This window comes from Labeo rohita, chromosome 3, assembly GCF_022985175.1.
Source record: "Labeo rohita strain BAU-BD-2019 chromosome 3, IGBB_LRoh.1.0, whole genome shotgun sequence".
Taxonomy (NCBI): Eukaryota; Metazoa; Chordata; class Actinopteri; order Cypriniformes; family Cyprinidae; genus Labeo; species Labeo rohita.
Window position 1 is genome coordinate 50,305,490 of NC_066871.1, and position 21,831 is coordinate 50,327,320.

A 21,831-nucleotide genomic window follows, 5' to 3' on the forward strand; every position below is an offset into this window, starting at 1 on the left:
TGAATCATTATTTTCCTGTTTATATCTGTAATGCACTATATAAATAAAGTGTGACTTGACCTTTGTTAGTTTGTGTGTTGTATTCATACTCTTTGTGTAAACTTTTGTCTTTCTTAATTGATCATGGTGGCTGTGGGTCGGACACTTCGTGTGACATTACATGTTTCCTGTAGTATTTTCAGAGCTGTGATATCACTGTTGAGGTTTGGAAATGTGTTACTGTGATCATCTCTGAACCCACATTAGACTGATGGGTGTGAATCTGGACACTCATGCTGATCTTTATGAGACTGTCTGTCTGAACACAGGAAACAAAGACTGACAGAAAGAGAAAATGGCTGATAAGTGTCATTTGTGTCTGCTGGGACTGATCATTCTCTCTTCACTTCTCACAGGTAAACACATTTCTACATGCTCTTTAAAGAGTTCAATATAAATATACACAAAGAAAATGTTTTACTAGAGCTGGTCTTTTGTTGAGATTATGAATATCCAGTTTGAACAAGCTTTATTCTTCCTGACATGTTCTGGGCCAACAATTCATCTTACCACTAAGAGTTCTCCTAAACAGCAGTAAAAGTTTTTAGTTAAAAGTTTTCTCTTAAAACCTATTGACAAGGCTAAAAGTAGCTCATAACTCGCAGATTTATGAGAAAATCTTAAAAAATAATGGCAGTGTCAGTCCTAAATTTAGGACTCCTACATTTTTGTTCTAAGAGTATTTTGCAAAGCGTTTTAGCACCTAAAACTAGCTCTTAAGTCTGTGAAACGTTAGGAGCAGTGAAGACCCTGCTGAAAAAAAACAGCTGGTCTCCAAGGCTGGTCATAGCTGGTTTTTCAAGCTGGTTTTAGAGGGGTTTTGGACACTTTTTTTTTAGCTGGTCAATCTGGTTTTAGCTGGTCAGCCTGGCTGGTCTTTGCTGGTCAGGCTGGTCTTAGCTGGTTTTAGCTGGTCAGGCTGGTCCTTGCTGGTTTTAGCTGGTCAGCCAGGTTGGTCTTAGCTGGTCAGGCTGGTCTTAGCTGGTCTTAGCTGGTCAAGCTGGACAGCCAGGCTGGTCTTAGCTGGTCAAAATGTTTGTTTGATGATTGACTGACTACATAGTGTCTGCGCCAATTTTCCTGACAAATAATGTGACGAATAAGTAATATGTTTACTTTTAATAATCTGCAAGACCACAAGGAACCATTAAAATTTATTTGATATTAAAATGACTACATAATATTGACTTGTATTTTTTGGGATATGTAATGCCCCACTTGTTTCTCCCTCTTCTCTCTCTCTCTTCTTTCAGAATCCTTTTGTTTCCGCCAGTCACTGAAACAGACTTCAACAAGTAAAACTACTTTAAAAAAAAAACAAACAAACTATAGTGTCATGTCTTTGCTGCACATTTTCCTTTTTTCCCAGACATAGCCTGCAATCATTGCTAAAATAAAAATAAAATTGATATATCCAAATGGAAGTGTGTGTGTGTGTATATATATATATATATATATATATATATATATATATACATATATATATATATCTTCTTGGATGTTTCTGTAGGTGTTTAATTAATGTAGCTATTTTATTGATAAATGAGTATACATGGATGAATAGGAATTATGGGGCTGCCTCCTGAGTTCTGATCATCAATTAACCATTAGTCTATCAAAATTTCATTAGATGCTTAATCATAGAAAAAAAAATCCACAGGAAGTGGTGAAGTCCATGATGTAATTCTGGCCCTAGGTCTCTATGAACTTGAGGGTGTCAAAAAAACAGAAACTCCATGCTTGCTTCACAGACATGAAAAATGTATCTATAGAAAGCGAAATGTCTAATTTTAAATAAGCCAGTTAAAATGGAAAACACATATTTTCAGATTGTTGAAGAAATTGTTGAAGAGATTGTTGACCGTTGAAGAAAATCCGGCCTCTGCAGATTTAAAATTTACAGCATTATGCTGTACTTTTGCGTCAAACCACCACGTGATCCACGTGATCAGATTATGCTTTAAGCATTTCTTGTTAAAGATATTGTTTTTTTTTTTCTCCTAGTGTTTTTTATTTGCAGGTGATTTGTTATTTATTATGTAAAGACTGTGTTTGTTTCATTTATATTTTGTGTAAAAGTCTAATACCGAAACACTCGTTAAAAATAAAACAGCTGACTATATTTGGTCATACAACTATGGTGAGTGTATTTCTTCAGACAATAATTTAATCTGATTTGAGTTCTATGCTGATTTTTTGAGTGCTAGCTTGATTTTATGCTATACTTTAAACTACAATTTATTTGAGACTCTTCTCAGATATATTATCATTAACAACTAGAATAACTTAAGATGTTTCATCTAGCCTGCCTGATTATGATACTAAACTTACCTTGAATTAAACCTTGTCAGTAAGTGAAACAAACTGATTAATTTGTAATTAGGTCAAATGGACACCAGCTTGGTCAGGCTGGGAGACCAACTAAAACCAGCTACTTCCATCTTAAACCAGCTAAAACCAGCTACTTCCAGCTAAAACCAGCCTGGCCAGGCTGGGAGACCAGCTAAAACCAGCTACTTCCAGCTACTTCAAGCTAAAACCAGCTACTTCCAGCTACTTCCAGCTACTTCCAGCTTAACCAGCTAAAACCAGCCTGGCCAGGCTGGGAGACCAGCTAAGACCAGCTACTTCCAGCTTAAACCAGCTACTTCCAGCTAAAACCAGCTACTTCCAGCTTAAACCAGCTACTTCCAGCTAAAACCAGCTACTTCCAGCTACTTCCAGCTTAACCAGCTAAAACCAGCCAGGCTGGGAGACCAGCTAAGACCAGCTACTTCCAGCTTAAACCAGCTACTTCCAGCTAAAACCAGCTACTTCCAGCTTAAACCAGCTAAAACCAGCCTGGCCAGGCTGGGAGACCAGCTAAGACCAGCTACTTCCAGCTAAAACCAGCCAGGCTGGGAGACCAGCTAAGACCAGCTACTTCCAGCTAAAACCAGCTACTTCCAGCTACTTCCAGCTAAAACCAGCCTGGCCAGGCTGGGAGACCAGCTAAAACCAGCTACTTCCAGCTAAAACCAGCCAGGCTGGGAGACCAGCTAAGACCAGCTACTTCCAGCTAAAACCAGCTACTTCCAGCTAAAACCAGCCAGGCTGGGAGACCAGCTAAGACCAGCTACTTCCAGCTAAAACCAGCTACTTCCAGCTAAAACCAGTCTGGCCAGGCTGGGAGACCAGCTAAGACCAGCTACTTCCAGTTTAAACCAGCTACTTCCAGCTATTTCCATCTTAAACCAGCTAAAACCAGCCTGGCCAGGCTGGGAGACCAGCTAAAACCAGTTACTTCCAGCTTAAACCAGCTAAAACCAGCCAACCAGCTTAAGCTGGTTTTAGCTGTTTTTTTCAGCAGGGGAGAACTCCTAAGGCACTAAGACCAAGCCACAAACTATCCTAAAATGGCAACTGTCGGCTATCTGCCGCACAACATTGCGATTTTAAAATGAAACATTACAAAATGGTAGAATTAGACACTTCAACAATATGTCAATGATAACTGTAAAAAAAAGAGACTGATCCAACCACATCTCGGCGAACGTGATTAACCGCTCACGTGTGACGCGCTCAAGAAGCGCCTGGACGCAAAATATGTTCACACAGAATGCGCTTTTGTGTTGACAAAGGTGGGACGCGGGCAGTGGAATAGGAAAAACATAAAAGGAGATGGGAGTGAACATCTTTTAACTTAAGTGCCGCATTTTGTAATGCTGTTTCATGCACCATACCCTGCAAGAAACGCAACAGCCAAACACGTCCATGTTTACAATTGGGATTTTAACTTTTTGCCATACTGACCAGCCCTACTATCAACTATGATTATTCTACTCGGTTAATTAAAAGGCTGTTTATGCATATTCAATAATTGTTTATGCAAAGCATACATGTAAGAGGCTGACATTTAGACTGAACACATAGTTGTTTAATTAATGACACTTAGCCTGTATTTTAAAACCTTTATTTGAATGTGGCAAAATAATATGGCACTCTACAATATTTTTATGAATAGGCCTAAATCCATGACAGCGACCCTTCCCATATCAGCCAATCACTGTGTGCATAGTTAGTAATCCTGCTAACATCATCCATAGCAAGGAGGTCAACCCCTGCCTTACTCTTAGCTTAAGACTTCTCTTTATTCCTTAGTAAAAGTTTGTCTCTGCAGCTTTGTGAATAGGTTTTATAAGAGAACTCTTAGATAAAAACGACTGCTATTTAGGAGAACTCTTAGTGGTAATATAAAATGTGAATACGGGCCCTAATGAGACAAACCTTTTCTATGGAGTACAGAGAAGTCTTAAGCTAAGAGTAAAGGTGGGGTTGACCTTGTTGCTATGGATGATGTCAGCAGCCTACTAACTATGCACACAGTGGCTGTGTCTGAAAGCTTAGTCAGCTGACTTGCTGCCTCGCTGCCTTTTTAGGCAGTGATTTCGAAGGCTGCAAAGGTAACTCAAGAAACAGTTTCGGACAGACTTCAGGGGCAGTGTAACGTGCAGTCGTTGCTAGGTTACCTAACGATTAAGTTGTACATTTTGTAGAAAAACAATCTTAAACAATTATGTATAAATTATTTAATAATACATAAAGACCTCAATGTCATTGTCATTGCAGGTCTGTGTATCAGAAATGATGGCAGAGAATGGCATTTTTTGCTTAAAAAATAAAAGCACTGTTGCAAGTATTATTGCAGAACAGGTCATTGTTATTAGTGGCTGTTTTGTTATTATTGGTAGTATATTGTAAATATTATACTTATTTACTACTCAACTGAACCCTTTTAACATTTTTGTAAACTACTATTATTACAAACAATATTATTAATTATGCTTTTTACACTATTACTACTCATAAAGTATATCATGGTCAAGATCTCATCTATTATTTCTTAAGTTTAATTTCACCAGGATATCTTTATTTATATAGCCTATATGATGCACATGCACAGGATTGTGGGAAATCGAAGGCAGTGAAGGATACATCTATGCTGCCTTCAAAATTCGATCAAAAGAAGGTACCTCAGGAAGTGACAGGAAGACAGGAAGACACTTCCGGAGACAGGAAGTGAAGCAGAATTTGAATTTGGACGTTCCTTGATGCCTTCCAGCCTTGGAATGCCACCTCCGAAGCAGCATTTTAGAGCTTTCGGACGCAGCCAGTGATTGTCTGAGAGGGGAGGAGTCTCTGTCAGAGATTTGTTCACAGAAATATTGTAGAGCACGTTATTATGTTGCCATATTCAGATACATTAAAAAAAAAAGTTGCTACATTCAAATAAAGATTTTAAAATGCAGGCTGAGTGTCACTAATAAAACAAGTACATGTGCAGCTGATTGTCAGCCTTTTACATGTGTGCTTCTCATAAACAATTAGCTGATATGCATATAAACAGCCTTTTTATTAACAGAATAGAATAATCATGGCTGATAGTAAGACATGCAAATGTAAAAGAAAACCAAACTGGACACAAGAACAGCTGTTACAGTAACACTTAACAATACGTGTGCACAAATATGCATTAATTCATGCTTAACTAACTTATTAATGTATCAATTCCCTAATAACGTATTGTGAAGTGTTATCGCTGTTACTTCTTCCCCAACGTATTAATGACAACAAAGATATAATCAAAGGAAAATTTGGAGTTGGTATAACCTCCGAAACCAAAAAAGTTGTGTTGGAAAACATAAGTGTGCAGATAAATGCAGAGTGTTTCTAAAACGTTTAAGTTCAAAGGCAGATTGCTAACAACAGCCATTTTGGGATAGTTGGGATTTGGACTTAGGAGTCCCCTTCACTACTTCTAACATTTCACAGATTTAGGAGATAGTTTTAGTGCTAAAACACTTTGTGAAATGCTCTTAGAGCAAACATTTAGGAATCCTAAATTTAGGACTGACACGGCCATTATTTTTAAGATTTTCTCCTAAAGTTATGAGCTACTTTTAGCCTTAAGATGTTTTGTGAATACGTGCCCTGATCTCAGAGTCACATTTACAAATACTGTTTTATTTCTGAATGCACTGACATCTTACACTGAGAATGACCTGCTGACACAGGAGTTTGTTTATGAAGCTTCATTTATTAATTGTGTTTCAGGTACCAGTAGAGTAGATGAGACTCATGTGTTCATCAGTTCTGGTGAAAATGTCCGTCTGCCCTGTAATAATCATCTTCATGACTGCACATCAACTACATGGTTCTATAAAAACAGACATTCAGCATCAGTTGAACTAATTGGGGACGGGATAGTTATAAAATACGTTGAGAGACATGAGAGACTGATTCTTGGGTTTGACTGCTCTCTGAACATCACAAACATCACAAAAGATGATTATGGACTTTACTGCTGCCGACAATATGTGAATGACACACAACAAGGAACTGATGCTTATGTTTATCTGCATGTTCTTCATGGTAATTTTATGCTTATGTGGTCAATTTAAAAAGGTCAAATTATTCATTTAAATTCCAAAGATAATTGATAAGTGTGTCATTTGTGTGTTATTTTGTGTTTCAGTCTCTTCATCATCCTCACAGACTGAGATCAGTGCAGGCAGCTCTGTGACTCTCTCCTGTCAGTTGTATTCAGATTCACATAGTAGAGCCTCTTGTGATGATTGGATCCGTTCTGAGGAAATTCAGCTGTTCTGGGTGAATCAGGCTGGTGTTAAACTGACAATATCAGACACCATATATCAGGAATCAGCTCCAGGACTCTGTATCAGCACTGTGAACACAACACTCCTGAATGAAGATGACAACAGAGAGTGGAGATGTGAAGTTACTCACAGAAATCAAGTCAAGACCTCAGTCACATATACTGTCAAGAGTTCAGGTGAGGAAAAAAAAATGGTTACACTTTATTTTGATAGTCCACTTTAGACATTCTACTAACTATAAGTAACTTTGCAACTGCATGTCAACTAACCTTTATGAATTTGCAACTACATGTCTACTAACTCTCAGAGCAGACTGTTAGGTTAGGTTTAAGGTTAGTAGAATAAGTTGACATACTTGCAAAGTTTAGAAGAGTGTAAGAAGATATTAAGCAGACAGTCTACTAATACTCTAATGACTAGCTGACATGCAGTTGCAAATTTACTTACTGTTAGTAGAATGTCTAAAGTGGACTATCAAAATAAAGTGTTACCAAATTTGTATAAATCATCTTAAGTCCTCATAATGTCAGTAACACTAAGGACTATTAGTATCATTTAAGTAGATAGAATTGATGAACAACAGCTTCTTTCAGTCTGACAGAAGAGAAACTCAAATCAAGTTCAACTGTTCAAGAAGTGCTGCTGTACATAATGAAGAAATTGAAAGTTGACAGCATTTTTTAATGTAATGTGATCATCAAAGTTAAAATATAACAGTCATATTCTACAGTATGATTCATCTGAACTAACATTCATCCTTTACAGCTCAAGATAAAACAACGACAGCAGTGATTCCAGTCCACATCACAAACTCTCAGGATCATGAAACTACAAACACACACAAAACTAAAGGTACATCATCACTGTTTTTCTCACATCAGTGCTTTGCAGTGCATAATGAGTTATCTTGTTTGTTAACTAAATAAAATATGATTGTCATATTCTACAGTATGATTAATAAGAGGTAACATTCATCCTTTACAGCTCAAGCTGTTGTTTCTGGTCTTTTGAGGAGTTTGTGTTGTTGAAGTTTTGTGGTTTTCATTGTGCTGAAGGGTGGAGCTCGTGGTTTGGCTGTAGATGATGACGATGAAACAGCCATTAAAGCTTTTGTCGAATTTACTTCAGTTTCTCTACTTCAGTCATCTTAATTATAGATTTTAGTAGGAACTACTTTGTGTGGAAACACTTGACACTGTTTTTTTTTGTTGTTTGTTTTTGTTTTGTTTTGTTTTGTTTTGTTTTTGTTTTCTTCATGTTTAACAGCTGTTAAAAAAAAAAAAAAAAAAAAAAAAAAAAAAAATCACTTGTTTTAGAAAGTGCCTGATTTGTGAAAACTTTCACAATGCCATTTTTCACATTTTGTTCTTTCTCCCCTTTATCTTGTTTAATAATATGGGCTTTCGCACCAGAGGAACATTTCCACAGTTCCTAGAACTATTGGCGGAAGTTTCCATTTTTTGACATTTTCACACCACAGGAACTAGGAACGTGTTTAGTTGTAGTAACTCCATTTGGGGGTTGGCCGAACACATATAAAACACCAGCTATTCATTGTTTTTAAAAAGCTGAGTAAAAATATCTACTCCACAATCATGGAAAACAGTGATAATGATTGTAAATGTGTGAATAAAGACGTTGCTTTCGGACTTTTCAGAGTTCCTGCTGCCGGTGCAAATGCAACAGGAAAACGACTTGAGGGGGAAATTGGTTTTCTAAAAACCACCATGATGGCTACTTCCTAGAACTGAGTTCTTAGAACAAACGTTACGTGCTGTGAAAGCATCTAATGGCATTATTAGTTAATTTTTAGTTAACAGCTTTGCAGAAAAAAAGTTAAAACCCTTGACAGCCCATTATTAATATTTTAATCATTATATCACACACATGATTTATAAAACTCTACTCTTCAGTTTGGCATTGTGAAATAGTAATGATCAAAGCTATATAATGCATAAAAATGCTTACAAATTCTACATGGGTCACACAGGCCCTAATAGACTATACACTGTAAAAAGTGCTGGGTTATTTCTGTAAACACATTGCTGGGTTAATTGTGCTGGGTCAAAATTCTGGGTTGTTTGAGGTACTGTAAACACACAGTTGATCATGCTGGGTCAAATGGACTTTCACCACTGAACACGCGGGTTGGGTTATTTTAACCCAACCGGTTTGTTTATTTTTCCACTTTATCGAACTTTCTGGATTCTTCACTCCTCTCCTCGTCAGGCGGTCACGAAATTCGCAGCAAGCAGGATTATACGGTAAGTTAATGTGATTATGTGATTATTTACCTTTATTTTTTAACAAGTTGTGGTTTAAAGCACAGTGATTTCACTGTTTAATGCAATATTTGATATGTCGCTGTGCGGGGTTAGCGCTTTACTCTGTGAATGATTAACGAACGTTAAGTAGTAGCCTATAGTGAGGTACTTTTTTGCCTCAACAATCGCTTTATCGTTAAATAAAAGTTGTGTGTGTGCACGTGCAAAGTTTTATTCATATACAGCACACGTCCATTTTTTAACGCTTCATGAAAACAGGCATAGGTTAGAAATACGGGGGTGTCAGAGAAAACCCGACCGATTTAATCAGAAACTGCGGACAATCACGTGATCTGTGTTTAAACGATTGTGCTGGATGTAAACGCATTAACCTTCTTTCTATATAAAATAACTCATTGTAAAACAGTTTTGTGAAATTCTAATTTTCTAAATCTGAAATTTCATTGTAGATATGTGAGATTCTTGCTGGTGCAGATGGACAGCTTTGTAATAGAGAAGTTGAAGGAAAGGCAGCTTGATACCCTGGTTAAAACCTTTGAAGGTAAGTTATATCTTTCAATAACATTCAATAACCATGATTTATTTTAGAATTTGATCTTTTCATTAAAATAACCATAGTTACTGGTATTATACATAGTTACTTATTTAACCACATTTGTGTGTGTGTGTGTGTGTGTGTGTGTGTTTTTTTCTTTTTTTTTTTTCAAATTTGATCAGATTTCACAAGACTTCAGGAAGCTACATCTAGAGGCAGACTTTCTGTAGACTGGGCTACATTTGCAAGATGGAAAGGTGCATTAAGAGCTGGGTGACATGACTTCAGGTAAAGTATTTCCTATAATATGTCAATCTATAGAAAATTTTCGTATGAAAGTGTTTCACTGTGTTGTTTTGATTATGAGATAAGTTTCACAGTTTGCACTGTATTATTCTTATGGTTTAGATGCTAAAGGGGAGAGGGCTTTCAAAGTCCTACCCATTCTGGAGGACCACAACCACAGAATTCTGGAAGCCATTCATTGACATACAAACCTGTAAGTTATGTTTTACTTTTTCTATATATATATATAATGAATTTTTGGAAACTGATATTTCCCACTGACACACTACAGCAAAAAATAGAAATCACTGACTTAAAACAATTGTTTAGCTGGTGAAAATACTAGTGTTCCAATCATTTTGGCCACCACTGTATGAAGTGTTCAGATGTAAAAGACAAAAAATGTGCAGGTTGAAATTTTCTTCTAAAATGAGTATATTTTAATGCCTAAGTGTCTTCAAGACTAAGTGTCGTATAATTAACAGGTGGAGACCAGCATGGTGGATTTGTGCCTTGGGGACGAGACATCCCAGACCTTCGCCATTGTTACGGGCTGTGCCACTGAAGCCACTGACTTGATGCCTGGGAATTTCTCCAGCTTGCAGTATATTATATTGATGGACATAAGTCTTCATGTGTGAATTTTATTTTTATTTTTTTAAGACCAGCTGTTTTTTCTGGCCAATTGTAACGTGTTTTAAATTGTCATATGTATTGTCTGGTGGACACTTTGTTTGGGGTAGTTTTAATAGCACAATGTTTAGAATGATTCTCATGTGGTAATAATTAATTTTTGAGTGTTCTGCTGCTGCAATGTTGACAAAGAATCAGAATCTACAGTGCCTAGTTTACACAGTTTTGTGTTTTAAAGTAACTGATCTACTAAAATTGTTGTTTTATGTGTCTGTAATGGTTGGATAAAATGTTTTACAGCTGCACCCATTTGAAAATTGTTTTTAAAAGAAATAAAACTCATTAAATTGATGTTTACAGTTGCATTTTTTGTGTTTTTCTAACTGTATTACAGAAAAGCAATACTAATTTTACATTCTTCTGTGATTATTTATTATTATTGGTAAATATAAAGGTAGCAAGGCAATAAGACAACAAATAACCCAATGTTTAGGTTATGTTTAACCCAGCAACACAGTTAACCTGACCCACTGGTTGGGTCAAATAAACAACCCAGCATTCTGGGTCAAATGGTTAAACCCAGCACTTGGGTCAAAACAACCCAACGCGTGTTCTATCCCATAGTTACCCAGCAGCTGGGTTAAGGTTGGGTTATTTTTTAACCCAGCACTTTTTAGAGTGTACTATTTCATAAATCAGAATAGCCTGACCCATGTAGGAGTAATTATAATAATCAATAATGTCATTAATTCAGGACAAGCTGAAGGTTTATGGTTTCACTCTCATATAAAGAAGACATGAATTATACAGTAACACGTCTCTTCACATCAACTGCCACTGAAACACTGATGATGAAACACAAACTGTGTGTCATGTAATGATCAAGTATGTAAATATGATGTTGATGTCCTACAGTATTATGATCTGAATGTTCATCTTCTGCAGCTCCAGTCTATATAAAATCACTGATTCCAGTCAGCAGATCAAACTCTGAGACGACTTCAAGACAAACTACAGCAGCAGCTCCTGCACAAGGTTCATCATCACTGACACACATCAGCAGTCTCTCACTTCACTCATTTACACTTGTTTTATCACAATAACATCAACCTGCTAATTCATGAGTTCAGCATTGAAACCTCAAAGGATTGATAAACATTTATTGATTTAAAATGTTTTCATACAAGGTTGTAGGTTTTAGTTTTGGATGCTGTCAATACATAAATATTCTACATTTCAGTGTTCATGCAAACTTGTCACAAAATGTCACACTTTACACACAAATATCTATAAATGAGAAAGAGATCACATTGGACAGAAAGATTCTTTTAAAGTGTCATTAGATTATTTTTTGGTAAATGGGAACCATCAGTTTCCTCCTGACACCTTGAGATGGAAAAAAACATGATAATAGATGATGGACTCATGAAGCAGCACAAGTTCATTGATCATTTCTGTGATGCAAAGCTCAAGTATGATGTGATGATGATGATGATGATGATGTTTGGTTTATATGTTTATTATGTTTGAACTGAACTAACAGACATGATCACAGATTCAGGACAAACTGAAGTCAGTTGGGCTGCTGGATCATTGATCAGAGGTATGACGCATCTTTGCCCTTTTTGTTGTTTTATACTTTTGATTTCATTTCTGTTTTTATAGATTGAGTCTGTTTTTTTTCTCTTGATTGTGTGTCTCATCTTTCCTGCAGTGATTGTGATTATTGTTGAGTTTGCAGTGTTTGCTGCTCCTACTGTGATTCTTCTTCAGATCATCTGTGCAAGAAGAGCTGGTGAGTTTTTGAGATGATTCACATTTATCTGGAACAAAGTGTTTAGTCATGAGAGCTCAGTAAATGATTTTGTGTTGAATTATTTTGCAGGGAGGAAGGACTTACAGCACTGAGAGGAAATAGTGACAAATACAATATTAGAATAAAATACTCTCTACTAATAACATGTCAAGTTACAGCAAAATGTATCTTCATCTCAATGATGTTATGAATATTTGCATGCAGCTTTCAAGGATATTTGCTTCATATACATATAATATGTGGTCATTTTCTAAACTTGATTCATCTGATCGTTACATTAAACTTTTTAAAGCTTTTTACATGTTGTAATAGTTGATTTTAACTGATGGTGTGACATGTCTGTTAATTATCATACAACATATTTACAGATGTATCTTAATGTTTTTTGTTGTTGTTGTTGTTTTTATTAATTCACTGATCATTTCAATTCATAGACAAATCCTTACGTATGAAAACTATATGAATTCACATACATCATGCTGTAACTTGTGTGTGTGTGTGTGTGTGTGTGTGTGTGTGTAAAATGCCATATGCAGAAATATAAATTCACAATTCACAAACATGTATTTTGGTTTTCAGATATGTGTTTATACAGATATGTATTTAATATTTTCATATTGCATTTATGGTCACATGTTTTATCATTTGACACTGTAAGAGCCATTTTTGTTCTCACTTTACATTGTCATGTATGTGTGTGTCCAGTAGGGGTCACTCTAGGGTAATTGTTGACAGAATATAGGTGGGAACTTTCCCTCAGGTAACAGGTGTTAACATTCAAAAACAAGCTGGAAATGGAAGGAAAAACTTTGGAAGTAGGAAGGAGGACACAATAATATCTAGACTCTGTATTGATCACACAGCTCTTAATCAGTCATTATTTATTATTGGTAAACATGAATCAGGTAATTGCAATAAATGTGGTAATTCAGACAGTGGAGCATATGAAAGAGAAATAATATAGCAATAATAATAATAATAACAACAACAATTAAGTCAATACTAAAGAATGGTCAAGCACAATATAAGGTCTAATACATATTATTTAATCCCATCACATATGTGTACAAGAGACCTGATTGAAACCTCATTTAGATTTTGTGATACAAGGATATACAGGTATTAGTAGAGATAGACAGACAGGTAATGCTGGAGTGGTGGCTATATTTATTAAAAATGAAATAACATATAGGGTAATAGAATTGAGTGATGAGTGTGAATCAATTACAGTAGAGGTATTTTTAAAGGGACAGAATGTTAAGGTCATTAATTTTTATAATCCTTGTAACAGGTTAAATATTGAAGTATTAGAAAAGGTAATGGGAAATCAAAAAGTGATATTGTGTGGGGATTTTAGTGCATATAATACTTTATAATGAAGTGATAATACTGATCATAATGGTAAGATAATAGAAGAAATGACTGATTTGAAGGGTTTGATATGTATGAATGATGGTAGAGCTACTAGAATTGATGTGGTCAGGGGTTGATGCTCTTCTATAGATTTAACACTGGTGTCTGAAGGTTTATCAGGGAAATGTATGTGGATATTTGAGAGGATTCAACAATAGAGAGCGATCACTATGTTATTAACTGTAAAATAGACATGAATGTTAATGAAAATAGAGACGATAGGATAGATAGATGGAAATGTAAAATAGCTAATCGGGAGACATTCAAATACATCAGTGAGGTAAAGTTACAAGATTTAAATTTTAATGAGGAAATAGAGGATATAGACGTTCATAATGAAAAAAAATATGTGAGGTATTGTATAATACAGCTGAAGAAATGATTGGAAAAAGTAACGGAATAAAAATGAAGAAATCGGTTCCATGGTGGACAGAGTTATGTAGCAAAGCAATTCAAGAGAGAAATAAGGCTTTTAAAAAGGTTAGGAAGACGTACATATTTGATAACTTAATTTTATAAAAAAAAAGCAAAGGACGAAGTAGATGTTAGTGAAGTGTGTGTATGATCAGAAAGATGGGTGAGTTTAAAAGAAATGTTGATAAACCTATTCTGAGTAATGGGGAAAGAATAGCTGTGACTAATGAAGAAAAGGCAGAAATGTTATCAGAGGTGTTTGTTAAAGTACACAGTAATGAGAACAGAACAGAAGAAATGAAAATAAATAGAGAACAAAGTAAAAAACAACATCCAAATATTATGATGGAGAAAAGGGCTTTAATGACCATATTGATATGGATTTTACTTTGCATGAATTAAAGAGAGCTGTTGGGGAAACTAAGCGAACATCTCCAGGAAAGGATGAGATATGATATACGATGATTAAAAACGTATCTGATTTTCTTAGAATTTTATATTACGTCTTTTGAATAAAATGTGGAGCACAGGGAGACTTTCTTCTGCATGGAAACACAGGGTTATTATTCCTGTTTTAAAGTCTGCTAAGAACAAACATAATGCTACAAGTTATAGACCTATCGCTTTAACATCGAATTTATGTTAAAGAGGAAAGGGATTATTTCACCATATCAGAGTGACTTTAGTAAAGGGTGAAGTACAATTGATGCTGCCTTGTGTTTAGAGACAGAAATAAGAAAGACTCAAGTCAATAAAGAAGTGGTAGTAGACATATGTTTTGATATTGAAAAAGCTTATGACATGCTTTGGAATGAAGGATTGTTAATAAAGTTGGAGCAAATAGTGATTGTAGGCAGAATGTTTAAGTGGATAAAATATTTTTTTGCTTAATAGAACTGGGCTGCGTTTCCTGAAACATTCTTAAAGTTACGTCGTTCTTAAGTTACACCTTAAGCTGTACCTTATCATTAATATGTGTTTCCTGAAACATTGTAACACTGTAAAAAAAAATCCGTAAAAATACAGTACGATATACCCTAATAATTAAAGGAAATTTTCCGTTTTTGGTTTTTACAGGTGTTTTTCCGTATTTTTGAATTACACTTCGCATTGTGGGAACGAGAACGTTTGTGGCTTACATAGGCGCGAAAACAGAGAAGAGAAGACGGGGAGAGTTTCTCGGTCAAAGTTTCATTTTAATGTCGGCTTTCGAATTTGGGAAACATGTTTTTCATGTACTCTAAGTGGTAAACGAGTTAAATGTCACATAGATTGTTTACGTAACGTTAACTTAGTTACAAATGCACACGACATTATGTCAAAATGACCGTTGTGTTTCTTTCGTTTTCTTTTTTTAATGACAGGACGTGATTGCTGCTGAACTGTGAATCTCAAGCACACCTGCATTATTATCATGGGTTTGTATTCTGTTTTATTAACAGTTTTATTTAACATTAGTGTTAAGTATCAGAAAGAAAATGGTTATTGAGTAAAATATTTTGTTGACTTTCACAACAATGTGAAGTTGTTTGCTGTCTGATGCGTCGGAAGCCACGTCACAGACAACGTGCTAACCTTACCAAAATGATTGGATTGATTACTTGTGCATGTTATCATCCTGGTGTGTGTTCAAACTGCTTGTCATTATGTATATGGTAATTTTGTAATGTCTTTTGTGTTTAAGGTGATGGGCAGTTCAAGATTGCTGTCGTTCAAGAAGTTAATGACCACTATTGTGGTTGTGAGCTACAAATACCCAGAAGAGGCGGCACTTACATTGGAATTCATACAGATGTAAGCAACACGTATGTTATGAAATGTGTATCTGTTTATTTAATTGAAAATAATGAAGTATATTGTAAGACACAGATGATCTGACAAGCTCGTATGACAGATGTAAATGGAGACTATTGGAAATGTAAGTTAAGCAATTTATAAACAAATATTTTAATTGGCAAGTAGGGTTAGCAGTTCATTTAATGAGCTTAAAATACTGTATGATTGATTTTCCATCTCCAACCTGCATGTTACTCTGTAGTTCAGTTTCATTCATTTCATTTTTATCATATCCATTTCTTTTAGAGTTTTCCTGTGAAGAAATCCTAAATGAGGGTTGAGATGAAGGCAACCAGGTGGGTTTGTATTCTATTTCATTTAACATTAGTGTTCAATATTGAAAAGAAATTGAGTCTTTGAGTCATTTATTCTTTTGACTTTTACAACAATGTGAAGTTGTTTGCTGAACACGCCTTCAAAGGTGTTCAAAGATGCTTGTCGTTATGTATATGGTCATTTTGTAATGTCTTTTTTGTTTAAGGTGATGGGCAGTTCAAGATTGCTGTCGTTTGAGAAGTTAATGAACAAATCTTCTTTCCTGTTGCGGTTGTGAGCTACAAAATACCCAGAGGAAGCGGCACTTACTCTGGAGTTCATACAAAAGTAAGCAACACGTATGTTATAAAAAGTGTATGAAGCATTTGGTCGCGTTGCTGTTTATTTAGTTGAATATAATTAAATATATTTTAGGACATAGTTGATTTGACAAGCTCATATGACCGATGCAAATGAAGACTATTGGAAATGTAAGTTAAGCAATGTGTAACCAATTGGAAAGTATTATGGATTGCAGTTGATTTAATGAACTTAAAATACTGTATGACTACTTTTCCACTCCAACCTGCATATTACTCTGTAGTTCAGTTTAATTCATTTCATTTTTTTGTCATATCCATTTCTTTTAGAATTTTGCTGTGAAGAAATCCTGAACGTGGTTTGAGATGAAGGCAACCAGGTGGCTATGCATTCCTCCAAGACTCTTGCATGAACAATTTGGAAAATCCATGTAATATTTGAGTTTGTAAATTGAAAGAAATGGCACTTGCATTAAATATGCAGTTAAATGGGAAATAATACATCCCCTATAATGAAGTGCATCACTTCAAAATTCTGTTGTCAAGCCACTGGAGTCACATACTTTATACTTTTCTGGACCTTGAAAATGGTAGTTGCATAGACAATCAATAGAGGGACAGAAAGTACCCAGATTTAACTAAAAATACTATTAATTTCTGTTCTAAAAATTAATGAAAATCTTATGGGTTTGGAATGGTATGAGGCTGAGTAACTGACTGAATTAACATTTTTGTGTGAACTATCCCTCTAAACAATATTGTTTTCTCTTATAAGAAAAAGTTTTGAGTCTTGACTTTTACAGTTTGAAGTTCAAATTTTGTGACCGCTTTTTAGTACAACACGTGTATTGTATTGATGCTCATGTTTTCTTTTTTTTTTTTTTTTAAATTCTGTCTGTTACTGTTTAAAGCTAAACTGTCTTTTACAATACAGGCATTTTGCCTGAGTTGACACATTGTTAAATGAATTGAGTATTTGATATTGTTTAGTGCTAACCCACTTAAGGCAAACAAAAGCCATTGAATGCACTTTTAAGAATGTTTACATGAAGTAAAAATAAACCATGTTCAATTTGTATATTGTGCTGGATTTATTTGGTTTATATATATATAAATATATAAATATATAAATACACCATTAAAACAGACAAAGTCCTGTTTTTTTACTGGTGGCAGACTGTAAATTAACAGACTGTAAATTTACTGTACAAAGTCCAGGTAATGAGCTGCCAGTACTTTTTCGTTTTTTTACGGAATTTTTTTTTACAGTGTAGTTAAGTTTACCTTCTGTACGTCATACTTTTGTGAGGTCACTCTTAGAGGATCACTCTTAGCTAAACCTGATCACTGTTGACAGTTCACTCCACTAGTGGCCACCACTGTGCAAAAAGCTTCTTTACATGTAAGTCTATATGAATATAACTCTTTAAGTTGTAAAACAGCCAGTGTTTAATTAGGCTAACTGAAGTGTTTTCATGATGATTGTTAGTGTTTTAATTATATTAACCAAATGTGCATCAGCTGGAAAATCATTAGACAGTAAAGGTTTAGGAGTCTGTTTAAAGACAATAATTGTGGTGGGGAATTTGGTCAAATTATGGCAGTGATACAGTGAATAGTTGTGCTAAATCAAAGGCGGCGCCATCCAGAAAGTGTATGTGCACTATTTCATACGTGAAAACTTCAGTCCCCTAGCTATAATGTCAGAAGCTGCAATTCTCAAAAAATTTTGCCTGCGACAGCAGCAAATTCAGCAGCTTTTAGATCTTGTTTGTCTGACTTTATCAAAACAAACTCGACGGAGCTCCCCCGTCACGACACTGATTATATCCGGATGCTTCCACCAGACACAAAGTGATGGAGGTGCATCAAGGCTTCCATGCCATTGCCAGTATTTCACAAGTAATAGGCCTTGTCGACGGGACACTTATCCCCATCACCAACCCATCAGCACTTGACCAGGCCTTCATTTGTCGTAAGGGCTTTGCGGCCATCAATGTCCAGGTGATGGTGGACAACAGAGGGATGTTTGCTGACGTAGTGGCAAAGTTGCCTGATTTGTGTGGGCCAATTCAGCAGTTGGTCAAGATGCAGAAAGAGGATTTTTGGGCAGCGCATTTTTTTAGGAGACAGCGCCTACCACCTAAGAGCCTATCTTTTAAATCCAGTCACCAACCTTACAACACTGCACACATCCATACACGCAACTTGTTGGAGCACTCGATTGGGCGCTGGAAGATGTGTTTCCGGTGCCTGCATAAATCTGCTGGAGGGTTGCGTCTGAAGCCAGAAAAATGTTGTGCTGTAGCAGTAGTTACAGCCATGATACACAACATTGCAGTCAGTGTAGATGCAGCTTTGCCAGAAGAGGAGGAAGAAGAAGGTGTTCATAACCGACCTGAACTAAGAGATGCTCTACATGCTGCTGCTGTACAAATGAGGCAGCAATTCATTCACACCATTTCTGGTTAAGGTATATTTTGCACCCTATTTTCTTTTTACATCACTACACCGTGTTCCAAATTATTATGCAAATTGTATTTAAGTGTCATAAAGATACATTTTTTTTGTTTTTCAAATAAAATCATGGATGATATTGTGTCTCAGGGCTCTTTGGATCACTGAAATCAATCTCAGACACCTGTGATAATTAGTTTGCCAGGTGAGCCCAATAAAGTAAAAACTACTGAAGAAGGATGTTCCACATTATTAAGCAGACCACCATTTTCAAGCAATATGGGAAAGAAAAAGGATCTCTCTGCTGCCGAAAAGCGTGAAATAGTTGAATGCCTTGGACAAGGTATGAAAACCTTAGATATATCACGAAAACTTAAGCGTGATCATCGTACTGTTAAGAGATTTGTGGCTGATTCAGAGCACACACGGGTTTGTGCAGATAAAGGCAAAATGAGGAAGGTTTCTGCCAGACAAATACATCGGATTAAGAGAGCAGCTGCTAAAAAACCATTACAAAGCAGCAAACAGGTATTTGAAGCTGCTGGTGCCTCTGGAGTCCTGAGAACGTCAAGGTGTAGGATCCTCCAGAGGCTTGCAGTTATGCATAAACCTTCTATTCGGCCACCCCTAACCAATGCTCACAAGCAGAAACGGCTGCAGTGGGCCCAGAAATACGTGAAGACTAATTTTCAAACAGTCTTGTTCACCGATGAGTGCCGTGCAACCCTGGATGGTCCAGATGGATGGAGTGGTGGATGGAGTGGTGGATGGTTGGTGGACGGCCACCATGTCCCCACAAGGCTGCGACGTCAGCAAGGAGGTGGCGGAGTCATGTTTTGGGCCGGAATCATGGGGAGAGAGCTGGTCGGCCCCTTTAGGGTTCCTGAAGGTGTGAAAATGACCTCTAAAAAGTATGTGGAGTTTCTGACTGACCACTTTCTTCCATGGTACAAAAAGAAGAACCGTGCTTTCCATAACAAAATCATCTTCATGCATGACAATGCACCATCTCATGCTGCAAGGAATACCTCTGCATCATTGGCTGCTATGGGCATAAAAGGAGGGAAACTCATGGTGTGGCCCCCATCCTCCCCTGACCTCAATCCTATTGAGAACCTTTGGAGTATCCTCAAGCAAAAGATCTATGAGGGTGGGAGGCAGTTCACATCCAAACAGCAACTCTGGGAGGCTATTCTGACAACTTGCAAAGAAATTCAAGCAGAAACTGTCCAGAAACTCACAAGTTCAATGGATGCAAGAATTGTGAAGCTGCTATCAAATAAGGGGTCCTATGTTAAAATGTAACTTGGCCTGTTAAGATGTTTTTGATTGAAATAGCTTTTGATTTCAGTAAATATGACCTCCTAATGCTGCAAATTCAACAAATGACCATTTTCAGTTCTTTACAACCTATAAAATGTTTTGAAACTCTGTTTTGCGTAATAATTTGGAACAGTGCATTTTAAGTTTTTTATTTTTGGAAAAAATACTGTTATCATTAGGAGGTTTGTTCAGTAACATTCAAATTATACTCTAATGACTGATGACTTGAAAATTATGCTGACTGTCATTTGCATCGTCAATTTAGGAAAATCAGAGAAACATATCTTTTGCATAATAATTTGGAACGCGGTGTACACAACATTCCCCCTTTTTGTGGACATGTCTCTGCCATTTTTGTTGCAGTTGTGCACATCTGAGTTCAGTGTTTACATCAGTTCGCACCGCAATTGTAACAAATCTGAATTTATAATAAGTCAAAAGGTACATTAGTTTTCCAAGTGGCTTCAGAATGCACAAACCTCAACATGGAACACGGTTTAAAAGACATTTAGTTCATGACATTGTTAGAAGTCAACACTTGGTTCATTATAATACTAGTTTGTGTTTAATCAAATCAGTGTTTATTCAAACAAAAATACTCCACATAATTGAAAATAAACATGAAAGTTCTGTTTTCCTGGAACCTGCAGTCACTGGGTTCGTGATTGTTCATCTGTAATAGGGGTGGGCGATATACCGGTAGACACGATTAACCGGTAGAAATTTGTCAACCGATAGAGATTGTGGTCTATCGCCTTAATCGCGATTGAGATCACGTGACGTTGCACGTTACTTAACAACGCAATACACATTCACTTCGACAATGGAAGAAGACGGTGCAGCAGCGGTGAGTTCACTTACATGTGACGAAACCAACAACGAGGAGATTGTAAAGAAAAAAGGTGCATCGTCTGTGGTGTGGAATTGGTTTGGGTATAGGAAAAGTGATACGAATGAGACGAACGTGATTTGCAAGGTATATGCAAAAGCATTGTTTTAGCAAGCGGTGGAAACACGTCAAACCTTTTCTATCATCTCAAATCCAAGCATCCAAACGAATATTGCCAAAGTCAAAAAATGCGGCAAACCTTAGCCCACTCATCTACATCATCACAGAGTGCTTGCAAGCCCAAAAATCCCGTACAAACTTCCTTAACGGCGTCTTTCACAAATGCAATTCCCTACGACAAGAAATCTCGAAGATGGTTAGACATAACGCGTGCTATTACAACGCATATTTGCAAAGACATGGCACCTATCGGTCTTTGTCAGGTGACGTCACACTCACGAGAATCGAATTGCATTTTGGGTATCGCCGCCATTTGTAAGGTATCAAAGCCGAGGTGTTCTGTAGTAGCAGAATTGTTCTTTTGATTTGCTTAAAAATTGTACGTTTTTGTTGTGTTAAAGTCAGCGGTGGTAAATTACACGATAGATAAGGTTAAAAACTGACCACGAGGAAAGATATTTTAGGTCTTCTACTTATTATTAAATATTAGACAACATACAGCGGAAATAACCAAGAAGCGTCGGATGGCCTGCATAGCAGCGGTGATACGCAAAA

At 36.4% G+C, this 21,831-nt stretch overlaps 1 protein-coding gene and 1 long non-coding RNA gene across 2 annotated transcripts in view; both read left to right on the plus strand.

Moving 5' to 3' along the window:
- Positions 1-334: 334 nt before the first annotated feature.
- LOC127162784 (uncharacterized) overlaps positions 335-21,831 on the plus strand; it is a 569,678-nt gene continuing 548,181 nt past the window's right edge. Inside the window, exons 1-3 of the mRNA XM_051105629.1 lie at positions 335-395; positions 6,133-6,450; positions 6,554-6,871. Of these exons, the coding sequence (XP_050961586.1) occupies positions 335-395; positions 6,133-6,450; positions 6,554-6,871 (697 nt within the window). The remainder of the gene's footprint in view (positions 396-6,132; positions 6,451-6,553; positions 6,872-21,831) is intronic.
- Positions 8,897-9,803, plus strand: LOC127161681 (uncharacterized). The gene is made up of 3 exons (XR_007827145.1): positions 8,897-8,959; positions 9,430-9,521; positions 9,698-9,803. It is a non-coding gene; the product is annotated as an uncharacterized LOC127161681 (long non-coding RNA).